The 23,886-nt window shown below is 42.7% G+C and overlaps 1 protein-coding gene across 1 annotated transcript in view; it reads right to left on the bottom strand.

Moving 5' to 3' along the window:
• Positions 1–23,886, bottom strand: part of UTRN (utrophin) — a 615,035-nt gene that overhangs the window by 412,207 nt on the left and 178,942 nt on the right. Inside the window, 4 exon segments of the mRNA XM_075064018.1 lie at positions 1,002–1,157; positions 2,063–2,176; positions 9,524–9,724; positions 10,879–11,024. Of these exon segments, the coding sequence (XP_074920119.1) occupies positions 1,002–1,157; positions 2,063–2,176; positions 9,524–9,724; positions 10,879–11,024 (617 nt within the window).

The raw sequence follows: 23,886 nt of genomic DNA, 5'->3' as shown, positions 1-23,886 counted from the left end.
CACTGTTTAGTCAGTTAGCCCTGGGCAGGGCCTGATTAAGAGGAGGAGTTTTTGATTATTAGTTCAGATAGGGGTTGTGAAGCTAATGAGCCCATTAACAAGGAGACTGTATAAAAGAACACAGGAAAGAAATGCAGGTGACAGAAGGAAACACAGACAAGCCTAGAAGGACCTGACAAAATGCAGTTCTCTGGGAGGAGAAACTTCCCACACACACATGCTTTGAAACTAGTAGTAAAGCTACATAATATTGTAAACACTGTGACTACACTAGTATGTAAAAGCTGGTGGACTGACACACTGTAAATAAACTACATGGTGGTATCTACAGGAAGGAAGGTCTCTGTGCAGTCTGTGCAAAACAAAAAGAGGACAAGAGCAATGGGACCCGATCACATACCTGTTTCTTCCATTATTCTCATTAAAAAGGATCTCAACATATTACTAAGGATCATCTATCTCCCAGAGCTACAAATGGAACTCCAAATGAAGTCAATGGGAGGGTGTTCTAAGACTTCTGACAATAGAGCATGTGTGCTGCAGGCTGTTCTGCTCAATAGAACCAAAAGCGCACATCACAAGATGTAAAAATGTGACTTAAACATACTTGATAAAACAAAACACATGCACTGGTAAAAGAACTATTCTTGATCAGTCATCTTTTCTTTTGATTTACCATTGTATCAACAACTTTTTGAAATTATAAACATTTAAAAATTAGAAACAGACATTTATCTCAAAAAGTACAGTGCCAAAGTAAAGCATTAATTCCTTGAACAAGCCCATCATACCATTTTTTCGTAGCAGGCTATATCATCTTAAAACTACAAATTTCCTTTTTAAACAGATTTTATAAATGGGATGTTACATCTAAAGGCTTGACTATTCTGTTACACTACTACCCGTCTAGCCCATTGACACCCATAGAGTGAAAAAGCAATTAACTATTACTGTACCAGATAAGATAAAACAAGTAAGTAGTAATGCTATCAGTTACTGACCTGTTTGCTCAGTTTCTCCCATTGTGCCTGGCAGTCTAATAGCCTAGATTTTATCCAGGTATCAACTCGTACAAGAGGCTGGCTTCTTAAACTGGACTCTACTTCTTTCATCTCTTTCAAAGATAGCTCAGTCTTTTCCATTTCATTAACAAACATCTAAACATGTATCAGAGAAAGAACGTGTTAATCTCTATTATGGGAGTACACTAATTATGCATTCATTTTTGTAAGATATCTGTATGATATGCATTCTTGTCACTTTAATACAAATGTATTTGGGAAAATTAAAGGCAATGGGACACCAAGATAAATATCAACCTTATCCATATATCAGTCAGCAGAGTGTGTACCAAACTAATGTGTCTAAGGCATAATAGACACAACGTAAGTACAGCCCACCTGACTCAGTCATGACATCATTCAAATTAATATTCCAAAAATGCCAGATGCCTGTATCATCCCCTTGGAATGCCATAGGTTTGAAGAGGATGCACAAGTGTTTTGGACATTTCCAAATTTCCAGCAACCAGGGAAAGCCACACAAACAAACTGACTACATATCAGGGTTTATTCAAATACTCTCAGCCAAAACTCATAACCATTGGGCGATAACGCTACCAGTCATTGGTTGGGAAGAAAGGCTGAGTGATTTCAGAACTGGGGAGTTGGGAGATTTGAATGTGATTCTTGATTCTGCGCAGGACTTCCTTTATTACCAAGGAAAGTCATTTTCCCCTCTGCCCCAGTTCCCTCATCCATAAAATGCAGTAAACACTTACCCATCTATCATGGCAGTTGTGAAGCTAAATTATACAAAAATTTGTAAGCATGCTAGGAGATTTGGAAGAAGCTCTCTGAAGTGCAATGTATTATTAGGGTCAAATGGATTGAAGGGCTAACTGAAAAATACTACCTGGACAAAAAGAGATGAAGACAAAGTGAAAGAATTTTTTGGCATGCTTTACTGTATGTGTCACATGCTCTGTTTAATAATAGCAGCAAAATAATAAAGATGAGAAAAAACACTATTGCAGAAGATTCCTTATATCAGCAGAACTCACTGTGCATTGGTCAAGCTGTTTTTGAAGCCCTTCAGAATCTCCTTGGATAGCCTGTTCTTTCATTAAGAAGTCCTTCACACCATCCATCCACTTCCGAATGATTTTTGAATCAGCCTGAATTGAACACAGTAACTCCATGATGTACAGCCAATAACTACAGCATTTCAACAGCTATCAGCAACAAGGGAGGGCAATTTTAAAAGCTGCTAGCATGGCTTCAATTTCTGTTCTGTTTGAGAGATTTGTTTTCCACCCTCAGACTTGTATTAATGATTGTAAAGTATTACATGCAAGTAACAGAACTTCTAAACACAGGCTGCACTCTTCCTGGCCACTAAACAGGCGCATGGAGAGGTGGGTGAGTATAGGGCTAAGGAGTTTCTGCCCACAACCTACTGTAAAGGCCTCTGTGAAGACCAGACACAACTATAGGCCACTTTTTAGACAGGAGTGCAAGGACTGCCCCCACCATATTCCCCAGGAATGCACTGTGGCCAAGGAGGTGGACACACGAATCGTTTCCCTCCCCATTGCACTGCACTGACACAGGCAGAAAAGTTTCACACTATCTCTTTAAAAGGTGCAGTGGCAAGGATGCTCCTCCTCCATGCCTGCTGGGGACCACTGGAAGGCATTTTGCCTTTGAGGAACACAGATGTGCAGAAAATGTTTTTTTGCTGCAGGATGGCCACCTTAAGGTCTGCTATAGTGTGGCCAGGGAGGTTGAAGTGCTCTCCTACAGGTTTTTGTATATTGCCATTCCTGAAATCTGATTTGTGGACAAAAGCTTCAGGGACCAGACTTCAAAGAGAAACTGCTGAGCTTCAGTTCATCTGCAAATTTGACACCATCAGCTCAGGACTAAACAAAGACTGTGAATGGCTTGCCAATTACAGAACCAGTTTCTCCTCCCTTGGTTTTCACACCTCAACTGCTAAAACAGGCCTCATCCTCCCTGATTGACTAACCTCGTTATCTCTAGCTTGCTTGCTAGCATGTATATTATATTATTATATTACATACACACAACACACACACCTACCCTGGAAATTTCCACTTACCTTGCGTCTGCGAAGTGGGTATTCACCCACGAAAGCTCACGCTCCAAAACGTCTGTTAGTCTATGAGGTGCCACAGGATTCTCTGCTGCTTTTACAGATCCAGACTAACACGGTTACCCCTCTGATACTTGATTACAACGATCCACTAAATCCAATTGCCTGACAGTGGCCATTACCAGATATGGGGCAGTCTCTTAACTCTTATCAGTTCACTTATGCCCTGAAGAATGAAGATTTGTATCCCTTCTAACAAAAAAGTTTTATCCTGTCTAATGTAATTGTGGATGTGTTATATTTTTATTTAAGCCCAATATTTTAAAACCCTTGCTATACTCTCTGCTTCAATTATATTTGTGATAAAGAGGTCCTTGGGTTAGCTACACTTTGCAGGAAAAAGTATTCATTTTCTCATTCTTCAATTTATTGTCCTTCAGTTTCACTTCATGCTGATGCAACCATCCCAATACAGAGCCGTGCCTTAAAAGCTACAAATTGAGCCTTACAAAGCATATATTCCATACTGCATTCCAAAGCTGAAGAAACATATACCTTACTTGATCGGAACCTTGTAACAATAATACTTTCAGGATCCAAATATTACACTGCCAAGTTCTAAAAAAATTTCTGCATTGGAAGCCCATTAAAACACTGCAGTACTTATTTTTGTCCCAAACCCACTACTGGAAAGATTTATGGTTATATTCTTTACATTGCTTTGTTCCTCCTCCAGCTTTTGTAATTTTCTGCAGCTGATCTGAAAACTGATTTCACAAACCAGTCTAAACAGACCATAGGAAGCTCCAACAGTGAAACAACAGTTCAGTGTGAAATATGTATTCATTAAGACTAAGATTTAACAATTTACTTAAGCATGTGCTTAACTTTAAGCACATAACTAGTCAAACTAAATGCAATGGGATTATTCACATGCTTTAGAGATAGGTATGCTTAAGTACCTTGCTTTCAGGATGTTCTTATTTGAAAAAACCAGAACATTAAGACTGTTTGCAGTAGTGTTGCAGACATGTTGGTCCCGGAATACAGAGATACAGTGGGTGAGGTAGTGTCTTTGACTGGACCAGCTCCTGTCAGCGAGACAGCCAGTCTTTTGACCTTAAATAGAGCTCTTCTTCAGGTCTTGGAGATGTAGCTGTGAAGCTGAATATCTCTCTCACACCTGAAAGGGAGCTCTGTGAGGGCTCAAAGGCTTGTGTTTCTCCAACAGGAGTTGGCCCAATAGGAGATATTACTTCACCTACCCTTGTGTCTGAGACAGTTGAGATGAAATGTAATTAAGATGAAACCCCATGCTCTGGGTCCCTAAACCTCTGACTGCCAGATGCTGCAACTGGATGACAGGGGATGGATCACTTGATAAATTGCCCTGTTCTGTTCATTCCCTCTGAAGCATCTGGCACTGACCACTGTTGGAAGACAGGATACTGAGCTAGATGGACCATTGGTCTGACCCAGTATGAGTCTTATGTTCTAGGTTTCGTGAAGTAAATACTTACACATCATGCAGAAAGAAAGAGAATGAGTCAGTCAAATGCATATGGCGGGGCGGGGTGTGTTTGATTTTTTTTTAAATTATACTCTAAATTTGTGATGAGCTCAATAATAGGACAATTTCTCAATTTCATCCCAACTGGAAACAAAGATTACATGTACTGAGTATCAACATGAGCCCCTATAAGAAGCATGTGCAATATTTCTTTGCAGTAGGTTAAAGAAAAATGAAAACAAGAGTATGCAAACAAGAGAACCAAACATTACAATATAGTGGAGGTATGATAATCTAGAAAAGAATTTGAGGAGGGGAGATACTTATCAGCATTCCTTTTAAAACAACTCATACAGGACAAAGGCATATAAGAAAACATATATTAAAACTTGGGGCCAGATCATACCACTTATGTTCTCACATGTGGGGAGGTCCTCTCAGTGCAGATATGAAGCATTCTGCACAAAACAGGAGCTCTCACACTTATTTGGCTCTGCCCCTGCCCCTACTCCTGCCGAGGGCCTCTCTGCTGTCCACTTTCCATGTGGAGGAAAGGAGTGGAGATGGTGAAGGACAGGGGAACATATAATCTTAAGACCCTTAGAAGCCCCTTCAGAACTCTACCTAAAAAAATAGGACAAACTTGTCTGTACTCTTTCTCCCCGGTGAGTCCCTGCAAGGAGGAACCCAGGGGCAGCTACAACCACAGAACAGGAGAGATCCCTGGCCATTCTGTTCCATTACTAGCTGTGTTGCCTGGGAGATATAAGAGACCAGAACCACTGCAGAAAGCTGAGGAGATCTGTCAGATTTTGGTGCCTTCTTCACAGGGAGGCAAACCCTGCCATTCATGGACAAGATGCTGAGGAAGAATCCTTCTGGATATTTCTACACAACACTCCTTCCCACAGCTATCAATCCAGAGGCTGTGCGAGTGTGATGGTCTCTTTAGAGTGGGATCATTTGCCCAACAGTATTTTCAACAGTATTTTCCACTAAAATGTGTAAAGCTGTGCACCATTTAACAAAACTGAATAAAATGAATACATTCCCTCTCATTTCCCAAAGTGAAATCTAAAAACACATTTTAGTCCATGTGCCACTGATAACACACAGAATTTGCTTCCTACAATTAAGGGGAAATTCCATGGTCTCTTGTATCACAGTCCAGAGGACAGGGCACTGGACTGGGAGTCAGGATTTCTAAGTGGCTCTGCCGCTGATCTGCTGTACGACCTTTAATAAGTCACTTTACTCTTTGTCTCTGTTGCCTACATGTAAAATGGGGATAATGATATTTGGCAGGTGTAGATCTCAGAACTAAGCGTTCATATTACTGGAAAATGTACATTTAAAAACATGAGCAAATTGATTAAACCAAAACAAAAATCCTTACGTAAATGCAAACTAACTTCCTACATGTGATCACATCATCATGATCTCACTTGCTTCAACTCATGTTGCTTCCCATGTCTCTTGTCTACCCATTCATCTATCTATTTTACTAAGTTTGTATTTTACAGCCATACCCAATCAACCCATCCAATTTGGTATCATGTCTCCAACAGCAGCCAGCAGCCGCTGAGTAGTAAAGAATATCTCTGCAAATACAACTAGTTTATAGATTAGATCCTCCCTCCCCCTGCAATGCAAACTTCACTCTGATCTGCCCAGTCCTAACCATGAAGTTTTTGTTTCAATCTTCATCTTCAAACTATGATGGTTTTTAAACTAAAGCATCCCAGGATATCACCACCAATGTATGTACTGACAAAGCTCCTCAAAGGAAATAGGAAGCTACAAATATGCAGCTTTATGTAGGTTCGTTTGTATATAGATAGCCTTTACAAGGCATTCAGGAAATGCTGGGAAAAACTATCAGAAAAAAATTTCCATGTATTAAAAAACACCCACATTTAAGCCCTTTGAAGTACGTCCCCTCAGGCACCAACGCTGCAAATTTCAGAATACTTCAGTACAGTTTCCTCTTGCAGTTTTCTTAAGCTTTTCTCCTCCACTAAAACTACGTACTGGTACCTAGTTCCCCGCTGGGGAAAAAATTCTATTCTTAGATCTGCACAGCAGCATTATGTTCTCCCTATGCCTCCAGGACACCTATTGACATCAGTGGAATCTCAGTAGCCTTGACATCAATGGGTGACCCAAACGCATAGTGAAAGCAGTACACTAACATTGAGTACTACTGTGAAGATCAGAAAGGAGAATTTTGCCCTCAGCTTGTAGCTGCATCACATCTCTGAGATAATTCTGATACAATAACTGAGTACATACCTTGTTCTCTTGCTCTGATGTATATGCAAAAGGGAGCATTAGCATTTTCAAGGCTCAATCCTGCACAGGATAAGCATGTTTAAGTGGGTGGACGTGGGCATTATTCAAATGACTGCAGTAAAATGTTGAATTTGATGTGCAACTAGTTACAAGAAAGATATTGCAATGACAAGAAATTAAAGACTTTTGAAAAGAACTGCAAAACTGAATGAGGAGCTGAGGTAATATTTAAAAAGTTAAGGATATATAGCTCAGCAAACTGAGAACTAAGAGGGAATCATTGTAAGTCTACTAGTATTTGAATGATGTGAACACATGGAAGAAGAGGAGTTATTTAGCATGATGAAGGGCAATACAACTAGGAAGAATGGGGTGAGATTAAGAAAGGACAACTGTAGGCTTAACATCAAGCTAAACCTCTTAAAAGAATCACCGAAGATTTTGGCTGAAATTCCATCACTTAGCACATTTAAAATTAGCCACACAATTAACAGCTTCAACATAGACAAATGTAGGTCTCCACTTGACGAGTTCTTAGTACCAGGGTTGGCCACCACCCAAGCACCCCCTTGTGTCCAGATGTGTGTCTGCAGTACTCCGCTCCTGTAGTCTCCTTCACATGGGTCCTCAAAATCAAGACAGTCCAAAAGAAATTAAAACATTCCTAGCCTGAGGTCCATTTTATTCAGTCCTCAGGTACACAAGGGCCCTCCAGGCCCCAACCCCAGTTCAGCATCTCTCTCCCCTCGATTACGGGGCTAACTCCTTTTCCCCCAGAGCTCGGCACAGTTCAATGTCTCAGCAAGAGTCAAATCTTTCTCGCTACTGCAAGCTAGCTCCTCTGACTTATGTTGCCTGAGCATTCCTCAGCTAATGGCAGCCACTTGCTGCCATTTATAGGGAATTTCCTGATCCTGCTATGATGAAGCTCAACCTGTAATCAGCACTGACTTAGCCAGAGGCTCAGCAGTCCCTGGAACGAAACACCCTGTTACATCCTTGTCCAGATCATAATTTCTTTAAGCTTGCATGCGTTCTCCAAGTAAAATGTACATTCTACCCCCTGCCCCCACCCCAAAAGTAGTGGCATCAGAAGAGGAAAACTAAAACACCCACACACACACTGATTTCCCCTCTCCCCTTCCTCTGAATCTTATGCCCCCAAAAAATGAGGTTCAATAAGAAAATCTGCATATATGTGGACTGTATAAAACATATATTCTTCAAATGGGAGAGAATATAGAGATAATTCAATGTATTCAAAGATGTTTAATGCATATAAAAAAAATCTCCAAATAAGGCAGATTCTTGAAGCGGAAATATAATTCAGACAGAAGTTCAATTTGAGAGCTCAGCATCTCCCTTGTGAGCAATTTCTAGCTGCAAAACAGTGGTAAAGGAAACTTTATATTCAGAATCTGGAACTACCATAAATGGTCTAATGAGGGATAGATGAGTAGATCTCCCAGACACACGTTTTTTATTTTCTAGATTTTAAAGAAAAAAAAAAAAAGGGAAGAGGAAGCCCAGATCTGAAATGTATTTCAAATGTCTGCTTAAGCATTACACTAATCACATTAGACACACTAATGACTCCATATTAACAGACAGACTGGTTTTTAATCTGCTCTGATTGGCATACACTCTTCACTTCATAATTACAAATGATGGTTAGTACTATATGTTTTGAGCTATATTTTGAAACCAAGTTATGATGCACTGAATTTTAATGTTTTTGCCTCCCCATAAAGATAGCACAGATTAATAAACTGAGACTGGGATTGCGACCCAGAAGTTAATTTAAATCCATTTGACACAATGAATCTGTGCGACACAGAGCAAGCAATCCCTCCCATTCTAAAGTGAGGATATTTCCTTTCCTGCCTCAGAGGGCTGGTTGGTGAGGATTGTTTGTATAACGTTTTTAAAAAGGATGAAGCACCATATACCGTAAATGCTAATCATTCATAACAACCATTACCCACCTTCCTGACATTTCAAAGATGAGTTTTTGGAACTGGAAAACCATTCCTGTCTATCACTCTCCTTTTCCCCTTACTCTTTGAAGGCACTGTGCCAATCCAGTATTACACTTAACACAAACAACACCAAGAGACTCTGGTTCAGGACCAGAAATGTGATTCTTACTTTTCAGACGCAGAAAAGCAAAGCATTTATTGCTGTACCCTGTCAGGTGCTTAACAGCCCTGAGATATGCTGAATGCTCTCGGCTTCCACGGACATAAAGGAGAGTTGAGGGCACTCAGCACCTAGCAGGAGTACATTCCTAATGATACTCTTGACCCTTGCCATTCCAGGAACGGAGTGTAAAGGAGGATTTATTTTATTTAAGTAAAAACAATTCTATCAGAATTGTACATCAGAAAGTTTCAAAAAGTACATCAGAGGTTTTAAAATGGAGAGACTCATGAGAACAATACAGTATACTTCAGCATTCCCTGTGATAAGATTTTTATATTCTTCATAAATCTGTGGCCATTACATATTTAAATATCAAAGTCAAACATTAGCTGGATTCATGCTTGCACAGGGAGAAGAAAACGGACTCTTAATGGATATAAACCCAAATATTTTTCACTTTACCTCAAATATTCTCAGTTTAGAGACAATTTCCTCCAGTAGGTGAACATCTTTAGAAAACTTGTCCCACTGCTCATGTATACACTTGAACTCTTGCTTGTAGATCTTTGCTATATCAGAGGAAGCATGTTTTTCCAAAGCTCTTGTTTCTGCAGCAAGTTTATCTATTATGGGTTTCTGGTCTTCTATTGTTTCACATACAGTCTGTAGGAAGAAAACAGAAAAAAATGTACATATGGGTAGCACTTATGGCTCTTTGTAAGTGTGAGGGAAGAGAGCAGACAGAATCAGGTTCCTCCTACTCAGCATCACTCTGAAATCTTTGTTGCCCTCCTCTATAACTCTCATGTGTGTCATTCTTACACTATCATACATCTGCACAGTATGTCCCTTTGGGTCAATTAGTCACAGAGGTGGAGTGGAATTCTTAAAACAGAAGTCCAGTCAGACAGATCCCCAGAGACTAAAAAAAAGTGACGTTCGTGATTCCCAACAGCTCATGTACTAAAAACTTCTGCCATCTTTAAATTATATAGCAGCATCAGAAGATCAAGCTACAGAATTCCTGCCATATCGTAATCGGCTGTCTATAAAGTAACGCACTGATAGCCTCACTTACTAGGACATTAACATCCCCAACTAACCCCCGCTCCAAAAAAAGAAAAACCCAAAAAAGGAAAAAAAATAACCAGTGATTAGTCTTCAGCAGCGTTCCTCTAGCTTCATCCCTCCACTCCTACACTAATGCATAGAAAAAGGTTTCTCCATTACACAGCGTAGTTACGAAAAGGGGTGAGGAGGGGAGAACAGTTAATTTATGGGGATTTTTTTTTTTTTTAATTTAACTATTTGGAGGGGTGTGTGTGTGTGTGTGTGTGTACGTACACACAGATAAATGAAGTGGGAGGTTCGTACATTTATATAACAGCTTTTGACAAAGATATCTACTTACTATTGCACGTATATAAAGTGAAGTCTCACTTCTTTCTAGCTACAGATGTTTTAAAGCAATTCTCTCTCCATAGTACCAAAGGGTCAGTACTCTGCTTCTGAAAAGCAGCCTGAAAGACAGGTCTTTCAATAGCCCACAGCTATACTACTTCATGGTTTAGGATTAAAAAAAAAGATACACCCCTTACTCAGCTGAAATTCCAAGATGATGCAGGGAAAAAAAGTTTAAATTATCCCTCTGGATTTGGCTAGGGTACACTAAGCACCTCTAGTCGCAGATAATATGGCTAAAACATTGGGATGTGGGATGGGGAAAAAGCAGCTGCCAGCTGCATTAATGCTTTTTTTGGGTAAGTAAATTATCAAGACAGCCAAGTTTCTAGATGCAAAAGTGAAAATAAACTTACCTTTGTCTGCTGCAAGGCTCTCTCAGCCTTACTCGGGTCACTCACAGCACTCATGATGGATTGGACTTTACTTTCCAATTCATTCAATGTATCCTTCAGTCTCTTCAAAGTGTCCAAGTAATCCTGGCTAGGCTGACATTCTAGCTCTGTTTTTGATAAAAAGGTTGCTATTTTTTAAAAAGGGAGGAAATGGGCACACAGTGCTTTTATTTCTAAAAGTAATTAAGCTATATTTCATATATTTGAATGAATGCTAGAACACAAACTCCTGGAGCCATAATACTCCACCCCCTTACCCAATTCGCCACGCTCCCTGTCCCCCAACTGCCCTGACCCATCCACCACCATCCCAACAGAACCCCGGAACTCCCACGCCTACCCAACCCCCCATTCCCCATCCCCTGACTGCTCCCCCCCGCCAGAACCTCTGCCCCATCCAACACCCGCCTACCCCAGCTCCCTGTCCCCGGAACTCCCTGCCCCTTATCCAACCCCCCCAGCTCCTTACCATACCACTTACCCCCGCCTTCCCCCTCTCCCGGAGCCTCAGCGCGCTGCATCCTGGAGCAGCCCTGGACAGCGCTTCAGCGGTGTGGCTCTAGCAGGGCCTGAGCTCCCGCCAGTCGGCCTGGAGCTTGCAGCTCCGCCTCCTTACCACCGGCTCTGAGCAGGAGGAGCTCAGGCCCTGCTGGAGCCATGCCGCTTTAGCTCTATCCAGAGCCGTTCCTGGACGTGGCGCACTGAGGATCTGGGAGAGGGGGGAGGCAAGGGTAAGCGGCATAGAAGAGGAGGGGGGTTGCTGGATAAGGGGCAGGGAGTGAGGGTGGGGTGGATGGGGCAGAGGTTCGGGGGGGGGAGTTCTGAGGGAGGGGGGAAGACAGAGGCGGGGCCCGCGGGGAGCCTCAGAGATTCTCATGGGGGCCCCTGCAAGGCCTTAACAAAGGAGTAAATTGCCCAACTTGCGCCCTCCCCGCCCCCGGGCAGCCTTGCCAACCCCTTCTCCCAGCCCCTTACCATGCCACTCAAAGCAGGAGGAGCTGCAGAGCTCCGCACACTATGGCTCTGAGAGGAGGGGAGGGAAGCTGGAGAGGGGTCGGGGGAGCTTCCCCAGCTGGGAGCTCAGGCAGGCTGGACAGGATGGTCCCGCAGGCCAGATGTGGCCCGTGGACCAGAGTTTGTCCACCCGCCCACCCCTTTAGCAGCCAGTTCTACACCGGTTTATAAATTTAACAACCGCTTCTTGCAAACCAGCTCCAGCTCACCACTAGTACTAGCAATACAGGCCAAAATATGCCAAGTGCTAGGACTTCATGCTGATGGTGGTTTTTCTGTAGGTGTAGTTGTTGGTGTTTTTACATAATGAAGTATCAGAGGGGTAGATGTGTTAGTCTGTGCCCACAAAAAGAACGAGAAGTCTGGTGACACCGTAAAGACTAACTGATTTATTGGGCATAAGCTTTCGTGGGTAAAAAACCGACGTCTTCAGATGTATGGAAACACAATGAAAAAAATTTACATAATGAAGAATGGTAGGGAGCAGGAGGCCTCTTTCTTGCTGCTGTTTTTAATTATAGAGCATCTTTAATATCTAAAACATACATTAGAGCCTTTAAAGGATTACAGGTAACATTTCCAAAAATGCCTAAAAGCAACAAGGAGTCCTGTAGCACCTTATAGACTAACAGACATTCTGGAGCATGAGCTTTTGTAGGTGAATACCTACTTCCTCAGATGCATGTAGTGGAAATTTCCAGGGACAGGTATATATATGCAAGCAAGAAGCAGGCTAGAGATAACGAGGTTAGTTCAATCAGAGAAGATGGGGCCCTGTTCTAGCAGTTGAGGTGTGAAAACCAAGGGAGAAGAAACTGGTTTTGTAGTTGGCAAGCCATTCACAGTCTGCGTTTAATCCTGAGCTGATGGTATCAAGTTTGCAGATGAACTGAAGCTCAGCAGTTTCTCTTTGAAGTCTGGTCCTGAAGTTTTTTTGCTGCAGGAGGGCCACCTTAAGGTCTGCTATAGTGTGGCCAGGGAGGTTGAAGTGGTTCCCCTACAGGTTTTTGTATATTACCATTCTTAATATCTGATTTGTGTCCATTTATCCTTTTCTGTAGAGACTGTCCAGTTTGGCCGATGTACATAGCAGAGGGGCATTGCTGGCATATGATGGCATAGATTACATTGGTGGACGTGCAGGTGAATGAACCGGTGATGGTATCGCTGATCTGGTTAGGTCCTGTGATGGCATTGCTGGTGTAGATATGTGGGCAGAGTTGGCATCGAGGTTTGTTGCATGGTTTGGTTCCTGAGCTAGAGCTACTATGGTGCGGTGTGCAGTTACTGGTGACAATACGTTTCAGGTTAGCAGGCTGTCTGTGGGCGAGGATTGGCCTGCCACCGAAGGCCTGTAAAAGTGGGGGGTCATTGTCCAGGATGGGTTGTAGATCCCTGATGATGTGTTGGAGGGGTTTTAGCTGAGGACTGTACGTGATGGCCAGTGGAGTCCTGTTGGTTTCTTTCTTGGGTTTGTCTTGCAGTAGGAGGCTTCTGGGTACACGTCTGACTCTGTTGATCTGTTTCCTTATTTCCTCATGCGGGTATTGTAGTTTTGAGAATTCTTGGTGGAGATTTTGTAGGTGTTGGTCTCTGAGGAGTTAGAGCAGATGCGGTTGTACCTCAGTGCTTGGCTGTAGACAATGGATCGTGTGGTGTGCCCGGAATGAAAGCTGGAGGCATGAAGGTAGGATAGCGGTCGGTAGGTTTTCGGTATAGAGTGATGTTAATGTGACCATCACTTATTTGCACCGTGGTGTCTAGGAAGTGGACCTCCCGTGTAGATTGGTCCAGGCTGAAGTTGATAGTGCAGTGGAAGCTGTTGAAATCGTGGTGGAAATTTTCCAGAGTCTCCTTCGCATGGGTCCAGATGATGAAGATGTCATCAATGCAGCGTAAGTAAAGAAGGGGCGTGAGTGGACAAGAGCTGAGGAAGCGCTGTTCCAGGTCGGCCATAAAAATGTTGGCATATTGTGGGGCCATGCGGGTGCCCATAGCGGTGCCACTGATCTGGAGGTATATATTGTCATCAAATTTGAAATAACTGTGTGTGAGGATTAAGGCACAGAGCTCAGCAACCAGTTGTGCTGTGGCATCATCAGGGATACTGTTCCTGACAGCTTGTATTCCATCTGCGTGTGGGATGTTTGTGTAGAGCGCCTCTACATCCATGGTGGCTAGGATAGTGTTTTCTGGAAGGTCACCAATGTATTGTAGTTTCCTCAGGAAACGAGTGGTGTCACGGAGATAGCTGAGAGTGCTGGTGGCATAGGGTCTGAGTAGAGAGTCCACATATCCAGACAGTCCTTCAGTGAGTGCCAATGCCTGAGATGCTAACTCTACCCACATATCTATACCAGCGACGCCATCACAGGACCTAACCAGATCAGCCACACCATCACCGGTTCATTCACCTGCACGTCCACCAATGTAATCTACGCCATCATATGCCAGCAATGCCCCTCTGCTATGTACATCGGCCAAACTGGACAGTCTCTAGTATCTATGTCTTATGGAAAAGGAAAAATGGACAGCAAATCAGATATTAAAAGAAGAGGAGGTTACTCCCTTGTGCAGTAACTACGTTATTCAGATGAGCGTTACCTGTGGTGCTCCACTTTAGGTGTCGGTGCGCCCCTGCGCCTTTGATCGGAGAGTTGCAGCAGTACCCACGCTCAGCGATGCTTAGAACCTGTCACCATTCTGAGTGTGTTACTAGAGACTGCACGGCCAGTACCCAGTTCTTCTCATACAACGGAGGCTACCCAGCTTCGAGTAGAGGGAGGAGGTGGGTAGTGGCACCCACAAGGCATCATCTCGAAGAACGTCAGTTACTGCACAAGGTGAGTAACTCCTCTCTTCTTCTTCGAAAGATGTCTCTGTGGGTGCCCACTTTAGTGACTTCAAAGCAGTTGTATCTCAAGGAGGTAGGGACTTCGATCTGGCAGGTAATGCGTAGCAATACTGCGCCTGCTATTCGGATGTGTTCAGAGAGGGAAGCCTTGGTAAGGGCATAGTGATAATGAATGTATGGTGGGGACCAGGTGGCGCAGCCCTACCGTGTTCTGAACAGGGAGTACTTGCGTAGGAGGCTCAGTCCAGAGGTAGTATACCAGATTGCAGTGGGAATGCTGTCCTCGGATCGATGCTGGAGGTGTAATGTTCACTATCTGATAACATGATGAGTGTTGCACTCGGGATGTATCTGCGAGGCTCAGCGTGGCACGATGGACGGTACGCATGAGCAGCCTAAAGACTCGGAAGGGGCCTGCGCTATCAAGAGATAAGTACGCAGTGTTTGCGAGCTCGTAGTATGTAGTTGTCTGTCCAGATAAAAAGATCGTAGAGGCCGCTTACCGCACATAAGGTGTTGATGTGCAGCGTGGCCTCAGGAGGTTTGCGATTTGTTTCGGGAGAATTAGTAACTGGTATGATTCAGCTGAACGGGTTGCAAAAGGGCATGAACTTCTGGAGAAGAATTTTCTATGGGTGTCAAACGCAGAACAACTCTGTCCCTGAAGAAGAGGGACATGGTGGATTCGCCACAAGAGGCTGCATCTGCCAGCCGCCTCACCTCTGGCGGAGTGTAATGGCCACCAAAGGGCTGTTTCATTGGAGAGGTGCACAAGGAGCAGGTGGCTAGAAGGGCTCAAAGGGTTGGTATGAGATTTAACACGAGACAAGTACTAGGGTGGAAGATACTCACGCATGGAGCGGTAGTAGTCTGTTAGATTAACATGTGGAGTATAACGGAGTTTGCGCACCCCTTCTCAGTGAAACTCTGGTGGTAAACAAGTAGGATAGCGGACTTGCTCAATGTCGCGGTAGCAGAGTTGAGGAGAGTGGCGGCCGCGCAAGATACCAGAAACGGCGCACCAAAGTAGTGACCACAGATGCAAATACCGCATGTCTTGTCCAGAAACACGTGAGACTGAGAGGAGGGGGAAACAGAGGGTAAGGGTCGGGCGCTCGGAGCAGCAGAGGAATTATTCTATTCCCCTGTGACTCCCATCTTGCTGTTTTATCCTAGTCACTTAAGGAATGAATCGAGAAGAGTTTAAAGTACAAGTCACAAACAGGCTTTCTAAAGATAAGAAAACGCTTTACTATCAGGCAGAGGGAGAGAGCCATGAGAAGAAAGGTAAGACGTGTATAAAGAGATGTTATGACTCTAGTGAGTGGCAGAAGGATAGACAGAATGCGGTGCCTGGGACAGCACACGCCGGCTATACTATGCGGCCGGGATATCAGTGGTCATTGCTTCCTTAATATAGCAGAAGTACTAATGAGTGAACTGGAGTGTACAGGCACGGACCACGTCGATATATGCCAGATCGATATAGAATGAGAGAGCGATTCAAGCATCTGTAGCGTGAGAATACAATTAAGGAGGCGTATCATGGGGTCTAGAGAGCACCACGTACATGTCGGAGCTGCTACTTCAATATACCTATAAGGCTGGAAGTTAGTGACAATGATAATGACTGAGGTCGCAAGTGAGATTCACTATATCGGTTTAGACTCGATCTACCTGAGCTGGTTATTGTTAACTTATTTAGTCAGGGCTTGGGAAAGTGCTTTGTGTAAGACTGACGAAAGCATAGAGACCCAGTTGAAGATCATGGGTAGAAAGCATCGGCCTACATCATTAGTATGCCACGAGAGACATTTACCAGAGACACAGACTAAAGGGACACACACCTTGCAGTCGGAACCATTCTAAACCGGTCCCGAGAATTATGGGAGCCTAAAAATATCATAATGCTTTAATGTCTGACATACCCTCCTACCTTTTTGAATTGGGGCGCTGACGCATGGGGGCGACTTTTGGTGTGCCAGGAGAGTGGCCGTGGACCACCATCTGTACAGCTGGGTTCGGTCGCCCTGTGGCCTGCGTATGGAAGCTGAAGGCCGTCGGTTTTATGCCAGTGCTGGAGGAGGAGCAACTGCTGGCACCCAGCTCTTATAGGGGGCTTTTAGCCCTATGGCCAGACGTTGCGGGTGCCCTGGGGGAGGTCAAAGTATGGACCGTTACATCTTTCTATTACGAGTGTGAAAAAGGACAACATTAATTGGAGGGCCATGTATGCTAATACTGGTTCATATAGATCAAGTTTAGCTTCTCAGGGAATACCATATCCCGGACACTGTAGGTCCATGCAACTGAATTATGTCATAATTCAGTTGGCCCGGAACCAGTGTCCGTTGCTCCAGGGTAAGTACATGCAGGAGGTAGTGGGAGCCATAGGGGGCTAAGTCTCAAATGGGGCTCCCGTTCACGGGTCAAGCAAGTCGACGGCGTTATGGCCGAAGCTGGGACGGTCTAGGACCCTTCCTCAGAACGGGGAGGTAGATCCCCTACGCCTCAGTGCTTCATGTGAGAGTCTGTCGGCTTAAATGGTCCTGTCCAGGTGTAGGGCAGATCCGTGGGGAAGCTACTGGAAATAAAAGCCCCGAGGCACACTGGAACTGATTGGCCCTACAACTGCGCGCTGCGTTATCAGCCTACAACTGGTGTCAGATTGGAAATTTGGGTCCATGTAATCCGGGGATCACACTCATCGGCAATGCGAGGGTCCACGGATTGTACACCAGTGGACAGGAAACGACATCTCAACCCAGCAGCGAAGTGGTGCCGATATCTCCATCTCTTGGACTAGAAGAACGTTCGGGAGAGATGGACCAACGACTGAGCCCTGCCCCTTCTCTGGCAACGCAGATAAATTGCGTGCATGGCAGCAAAAGTTAGCGCGAGCGAGAAGATCTCGCACATCACAGGAGTATCATGGCATACAAATGGGCGCACATGTGACTCTGTGACCTATGAGGCTAGCCATGATGCAACTGACTCGCTGAGTCAGCCTGAAGTGGAGTAACGAATTCGATAAGCGGGCGGGCCGTAGGGAGGACGAGCTCACCCTTGTAAAAGTCTCATCACTGTGAGACTAGTTCTGATTCTTGTCCAGGGTCCCTTCCCTAGTGAAGCTGTAGGCGCGGCCGAGGCACGTTTCGCTCGTACGTCATATTACTGCCCATCGTGGATAAGAAAAGGAGTTGCTAATGAATTAGGTCCAGAAAGATACCAGGTTGATGAGCAGTACATGCGCGTGCATTCTCAGGGCCGACGTTTGTACGAGACCCTCGACCACACGTGTTGTTATCTGGTAGCTTCCATTTCTCCGCTATTGCTAAGACTTGCGTAAGGGCGTATCCCAGTGTAGGAGTTCAGTGTTGACTGCCAAGAAATAAAATAATCTTCGATCTAAAGGCCGGCATTGGCATAACGATGAACTAGTAATCAGGAGATACATGCTGTATTGAAAGCCGTAGAGCTGTTTCACAGTGCGCTGGTGGCGTGCGCACCGACCACCTTAAGTGGGTGCCGAATACAGCACCCACCAGGGACATCTCCTCGGAAGAAGATAGGTAATATACAAAAACCTGTAGCCGGGAACACGTTCAAACCTCCCCTGGTCATCACGTTATAGCAGACCTAATGTGGTGGCTTGAGCCAGATCCTCCCTGCTGGGCGCCAAAAAAAAAAAAAAAAACACTTCAGGGAACCAGTACTTCATACAGAGAATAACTGGTCTGAGCTTCTAGGTTACATATGCAAATTTCACACACACTCAGCTCAGGGATACTTTAACAAAGACTCGTGATGGCCTTGCCATATTCAGCTCAGGATTAAACAAAGACTGTGAATGGCTTGCCAATTACAGAACCAGTTTCTCCTCCCTTGGTTTTTCACACCTCATCTGCTAGAACAGGGCCCCATCTTCTCTGATTGAACTAACCTCGTTATCTCTAGCTTGCTTCTTGCTTGCATATATATACACCTATCCCTGGAAATTTCCACTACATGCATTGACGAAGTGGGTATTCACCCACGAAATCTCGTGCTCCAAAACGTCTGTTAGTATATAAGGTGCCACAGGACTCTGCTGCTTTTACAGATCCAGACTAACACGGCTACCCCTCTGACACAAAAATGCTTAAGTGACTCAAGAGTTGAAATCCCAGTTTCAAAAGTGACTTAGGCACTTAGTAGCCTGAGTCTCATTGAAAGCCAAAAAGCCTTCAGACACTTAAGACTCTTTTTGAACATGGAGTTCTGAAAAATTTAGCCTACATCTAATATTCCTGAAGTAATGACAGGGAGTGAATTCATGCTGGCAATACATCAAACGTTATTTGGAAACACTGAGCAGCAGCCTAAAACTAGGGACCTTGGGACCAATAAATTAGCAGGTTAGTATGTGTTTGCACATCTTCATTTGGTTTTAGGCTTGGCAAAATTCTTTATATAGTTTTGATGGATAATATCAGTTATTTTAAGCAATCTTTTTTCAATTTTTATTGATTTAAATTTTCAGTTGTGGGAAATCAGGGGGCATCAGACCATTATTTAAAGGACAGTAGATGTTGAGATTCAAAAAAATAAAAGATTTATAATGGTTAAATATTATGTGGATAATTTGTATATCAAAATAAACAAAGTATATAGTCGTTAAGTCAAACTCTAATAAGCTCTCAAAAGTAGCATTTTTCTTAATTTCCCTGTCTCGAAATTTCAATCATCAAAGGAAATATTTTTCATCAGTTTGTGTGTGTGAGCTGAAATCAACATTTATTAACATTTACTGATAAAAATCTAATCCTTGCAAGCCTATTTATTTTTAATTAGGTTTCCTGCTTCTGACTTCTTTGGAATCTCAAAGGATTTGTTTGGCATATTAGTTAGTTTCTGAAACACACAATCAAAAAAATATGCAAATTTAAAATCAGCACTGAACAGCATGGTGGCTATCCAAATAGTATTGCGGTACGTGTATTCTCTGGCCTTGGATACATATGCAAATTCTTCACTGACATCACCAAAAAATAATCAAAAGGCTCACTTTCAACAATGGATTGTTAAAACTATCAGTGCTACTTCATGCCATTTCTAATTGAATAATGAGTGAACACTTCGAGACAATTAGACGTATCCAGCAGCATCATTTCTCAAAGGAAGCCATATCAGTTTTAAGAGGAAAGCTTTCATGGTACAGCAAGTAGAAACAGTTGTTTTAATCAGCGAAACCTGATGATAAAGGAACTTGCAATGAAATTCCACCCTTATTTGAAATAAAATTCAAGTTGCAATTCTCAACAATATTCCTATGGAGCTGTACAAGCTTATAAATTCTGCAGACTTCCAGCACTAGTACTTCTCTCCATTGTAGGAGCTTATAAATGCTGAAGGTCCCTTCTATTTGCAAGCAACTCATGTTAAATGACAAAACACATACTATACTGCACTATACGCAGTTTCCACTATATAAGAAAGGCAAACAAACAAAATAAGTTCTTTTATAAAAGTTTGGAGAGTACCTTGGGGGCAAATACCATGCACTCCAATCTGCAGACAGACACACTACACTTTCAAAAACTATAATCTACCCTGAATATATTATCTGACCCCTTTAATTAGGATCGTTTACTAGGTAATAAATGGTTAAAATACATTGTCATTCATAAACAAACAAGCTTACTTCAAATGATTTTCTAGATATTAAAAAATCTCAGGCATATTTCAGTCACGTCTTGCAATGATCTCTTGCAATGCACATTACCCATATCTCTCTTCATATGCACATGAACTAAATCATAACAATTAAAAAATAATTTGTCACAATGAGCATGATAAAAAACCCATAATTTAAGCATGATCCGTGGGAAAGTTTTCTGACAATGTGACTTGAAGAGCTCGTTCCTTATGTGATGCATTAAATAGTTGCCCTAATAGCATAGCATTTTAATCTTATTTTTTATTGCACTGGAAAGACAGCTTTTCTCCTCCCCCAACCCGAGCCAGCATAAAACACTTCATCCAGCCTCTTCAATGCATAAAACAAAAAAGACTACAGGGGTGAGGAATCTACTTATAGATCAGTGCACTTAATATTGGGCTGTAAAATATTAAAAGCTACATATTTGTGCTTTTACATTTAAAATCTCTCCGAAGTCAGTATGCCTGGTTTGAATGTTAATAGTGAAGCTTTAATGATACAGAGAGGCAAGGAGAATGTTCCTGAAAAGCAGCTCAAACTCCTAAAAGCTTCAAAAGATAGAATTCTTCTTCAGACAAGTATTTCCAAAAAGAATTATGCATGACTAATATGCTCGACAAAGCTGAAAGAGAAAATAAATTTCTTATGCACATTTCAATTTCACAGTGCTCCCTATCTTGCATTCTTCAGTGGCATGTAGTTGGCTAATTTACCCTGCACCAAAGTAGTATTTATTTCTATAGTGCCATAGGCATACCTAGTTCTTTATCCTGTATCATGTACTTCAAATATGTCTTGCTAATTAATTTAATTTAATTTCAGGAACGCAGACCCTTGCACAATCACTTTTCACATTAGGGAAGAATATATTTAGCAAGGTGCATGGAGGAGGTAATCTGGCACTCCAGTTTTCTGTTACATTCTACACGCCTGATCAAAAACCCACTGATGTCAATGGAAAGACTCCTGGAAAACGCAGTAGGCTCTGAACCAGGCCCTATACAAATAGCTATTTAAATTTCATCGTCAGTCCATAGAAAAAGCAATTCTTTAATCCATTTATGAACTATCCTGCTTGCACCTTTCTACCAAATAACAGTAAGTAGCTGTTTCAAGGGGTTCTAAGCTCCCACTTTAGACATGGTAATATGAGAAGCCCACCATTTTAATCTGCTAAAGTAATTACACAGTGACCTTTCAGTATTTAAAAGTTGCTGTTTCATGTATGAGTTTTAGACAGTGACACTGATGAAAAAAATTTTTTTTAATTAATGCTTGAGGGCCTGATCCAAAGCCCACTGAAGGCAATGCAAGCATTTCCACTAACATGAGTGGACTCTGAATCAGAACCCAGCCCAGAAATGCCGAAGTTAAGGCTTTGCGTGTACACCTTGCACTTTAGTCTATGCAGTTACTATTACACTCCTGGGGGGAATTCTGTGCCAAAAATTTTAAAAATTCTGAGCCAAATATTCTGCATCAAAAATTTAAAAATTCAGCAAATTTTATTTGTCAAAACACTATATAATCACACCCGCTTGAAATAAATTACCAAACTATTTGAAAATACCCGTGAGCAAGTATGTCTGTAACAATACAGGCACACACAAAAAATTACTCCAGAAGTAGAGAGAGTTAAAGAAACCTCTATGACAACTCAGTGCCTGTTTCTCTGCCCGCTCCCCTACAGAGCCCAGCTGGGGAGCCAGACATCCCCTCCCCCACAGAGCCAAGCCATGCCCTCCCAACATTAAACACCCCCCAACACACACAGAGGCCAGCTGTGGTCTCCCTAGCCCAGACACTCTCACCCTTACCACCCCCTAGAGGCCAGCTGTGGGGCCCCTTCAGACCAGACACACTCACCCCCTATTCTCCTACAGCCCAGGATTCCAGAGGGAGAAACATCCTGATGCTGGATCCCAGGCTTGCACAGAGTTTCCACAGGGGCATTCTGGGAACTACAGCTGGGAACTCCCCCCAGCCTTGTCTTCTATTTGTGAGCTAGGCTCTGCTGGGTCCAGCAGCCCCTACGGGCAGCCAACATCTCTGCAGCCCATTTCTGAGGGGGAGGGAGGAGGAAATTCTGCATGCACAATATTAATTTCTGCAAAATTCTGCATTGCACAGTGGTGCAGAATCCCCCCAAGAGTAATTTTATTTATTCTGAAGGGCCCCTGCCTTATTTTATGTCAGAGTGAATGATGACTAAGACTAGAGACCCCTTCACCTCATTCAGTGAGAATGATGTGCACTGCAAGAGGTTTAAAACGTTGTAAAGTGAAGCATTTAGCAGTCAAAAAATTCCAAAGTTAAGGATGTCTGTGGAATCTTAACTCTTTGCTACCAATACCAACTTTGGCTATATTATGTTCTAGTCTTGAATGATACGGTCACATCCCGTTTTTCTCCACAAGATCACTGCCTTGTTCAACTCACAAAATGGTTTGAGAGCAGAAAATGAGGTAGATGTTCAATACATTTCAATGTAGCCTAAACTCAAAGCACTGAAAGTCAATGATCCAACAGACTATGAAATATCAAACAGCAAACAGATCACACTACATTTAAATATAGTTCAAGCAGATACTGAAACATAGTTCACAACATGAAATCACATGATGTATTTCATTCAGAAGAATGCTACTTTTTTGTAAATAAGGTACATATATCCCCAAATCATCATTTACTAAGTTTAAACCTGGTTAAAAATTAAAAATACATTAGAAATTTTAATAGTTTTGCTTAATGGAAAAGTAGTTGGACATCTTTGGTTTACAGGCGTATATGGTAATACAGATATAGGTCAGTCTGGCAGGAGTCCATTCAAAAATTCTGCATCAGCGGAAATGCTAGAAGTATATGAAAGATGTTAATAAAAGACTTAAATGAGACTAACAGATCATTACCATATATGTGTTTGTGCATTTACCATTTATATATTTGGCTACAGTTAATTACAAAAATAGCTCCCTTAAGAGGTTATGGTAGTACGTGAAGTTACTGATTGACTCCATGAAACAATCATCATATTTCACTGAAACCTTGCATATATCCAATAGCGTACTGTCGGACTACAATACGTGGGAGTACCTTCAACTCCCCTTCACTTCACAATGGCAACTGAGGGCACTCACAGCCTTGCAAGATAAAGCCCATAGCCGGATAAGATCCCTCTACATTTGTGGCCTAAACAATAACTGTTGCTATCACCTATTTTTTCTGCTTGACAGAACCAGTTACTGAGATTCAGAAGATAAATTCAAACAGCACAGAGGCTACTTCCGGTACCCAGAGCTACTTCCATTACAGTAGTTGCACAGGTGAACTAAAAGGCCATTTCAGCCCTAGAAGCCAATATTCAAGTACTGATCCATATACCCACATTAAAAAAGGGTAC

The sequence above is a fragment of the Chelonoidis abingdonii genome, chromosome 3 (assembly GCF_003597395.2).
Source record: "Chelonoidis abingdonii isolate Lonesome George chromosome 3, CheloAbing_2.0, whole genome shotgun sequence".
Lineage (NCBI taxonomy): Eukaryota > Metazoa > Chordata > Testudines > Testudinidae > Chelonoidis > Chelonoidis abingdonii.
The sequence above is the reverse complement of the archived record's forward strand: the minus strand, read 5'-3'. Positions and strand labels throughout refer to the sequence as shown.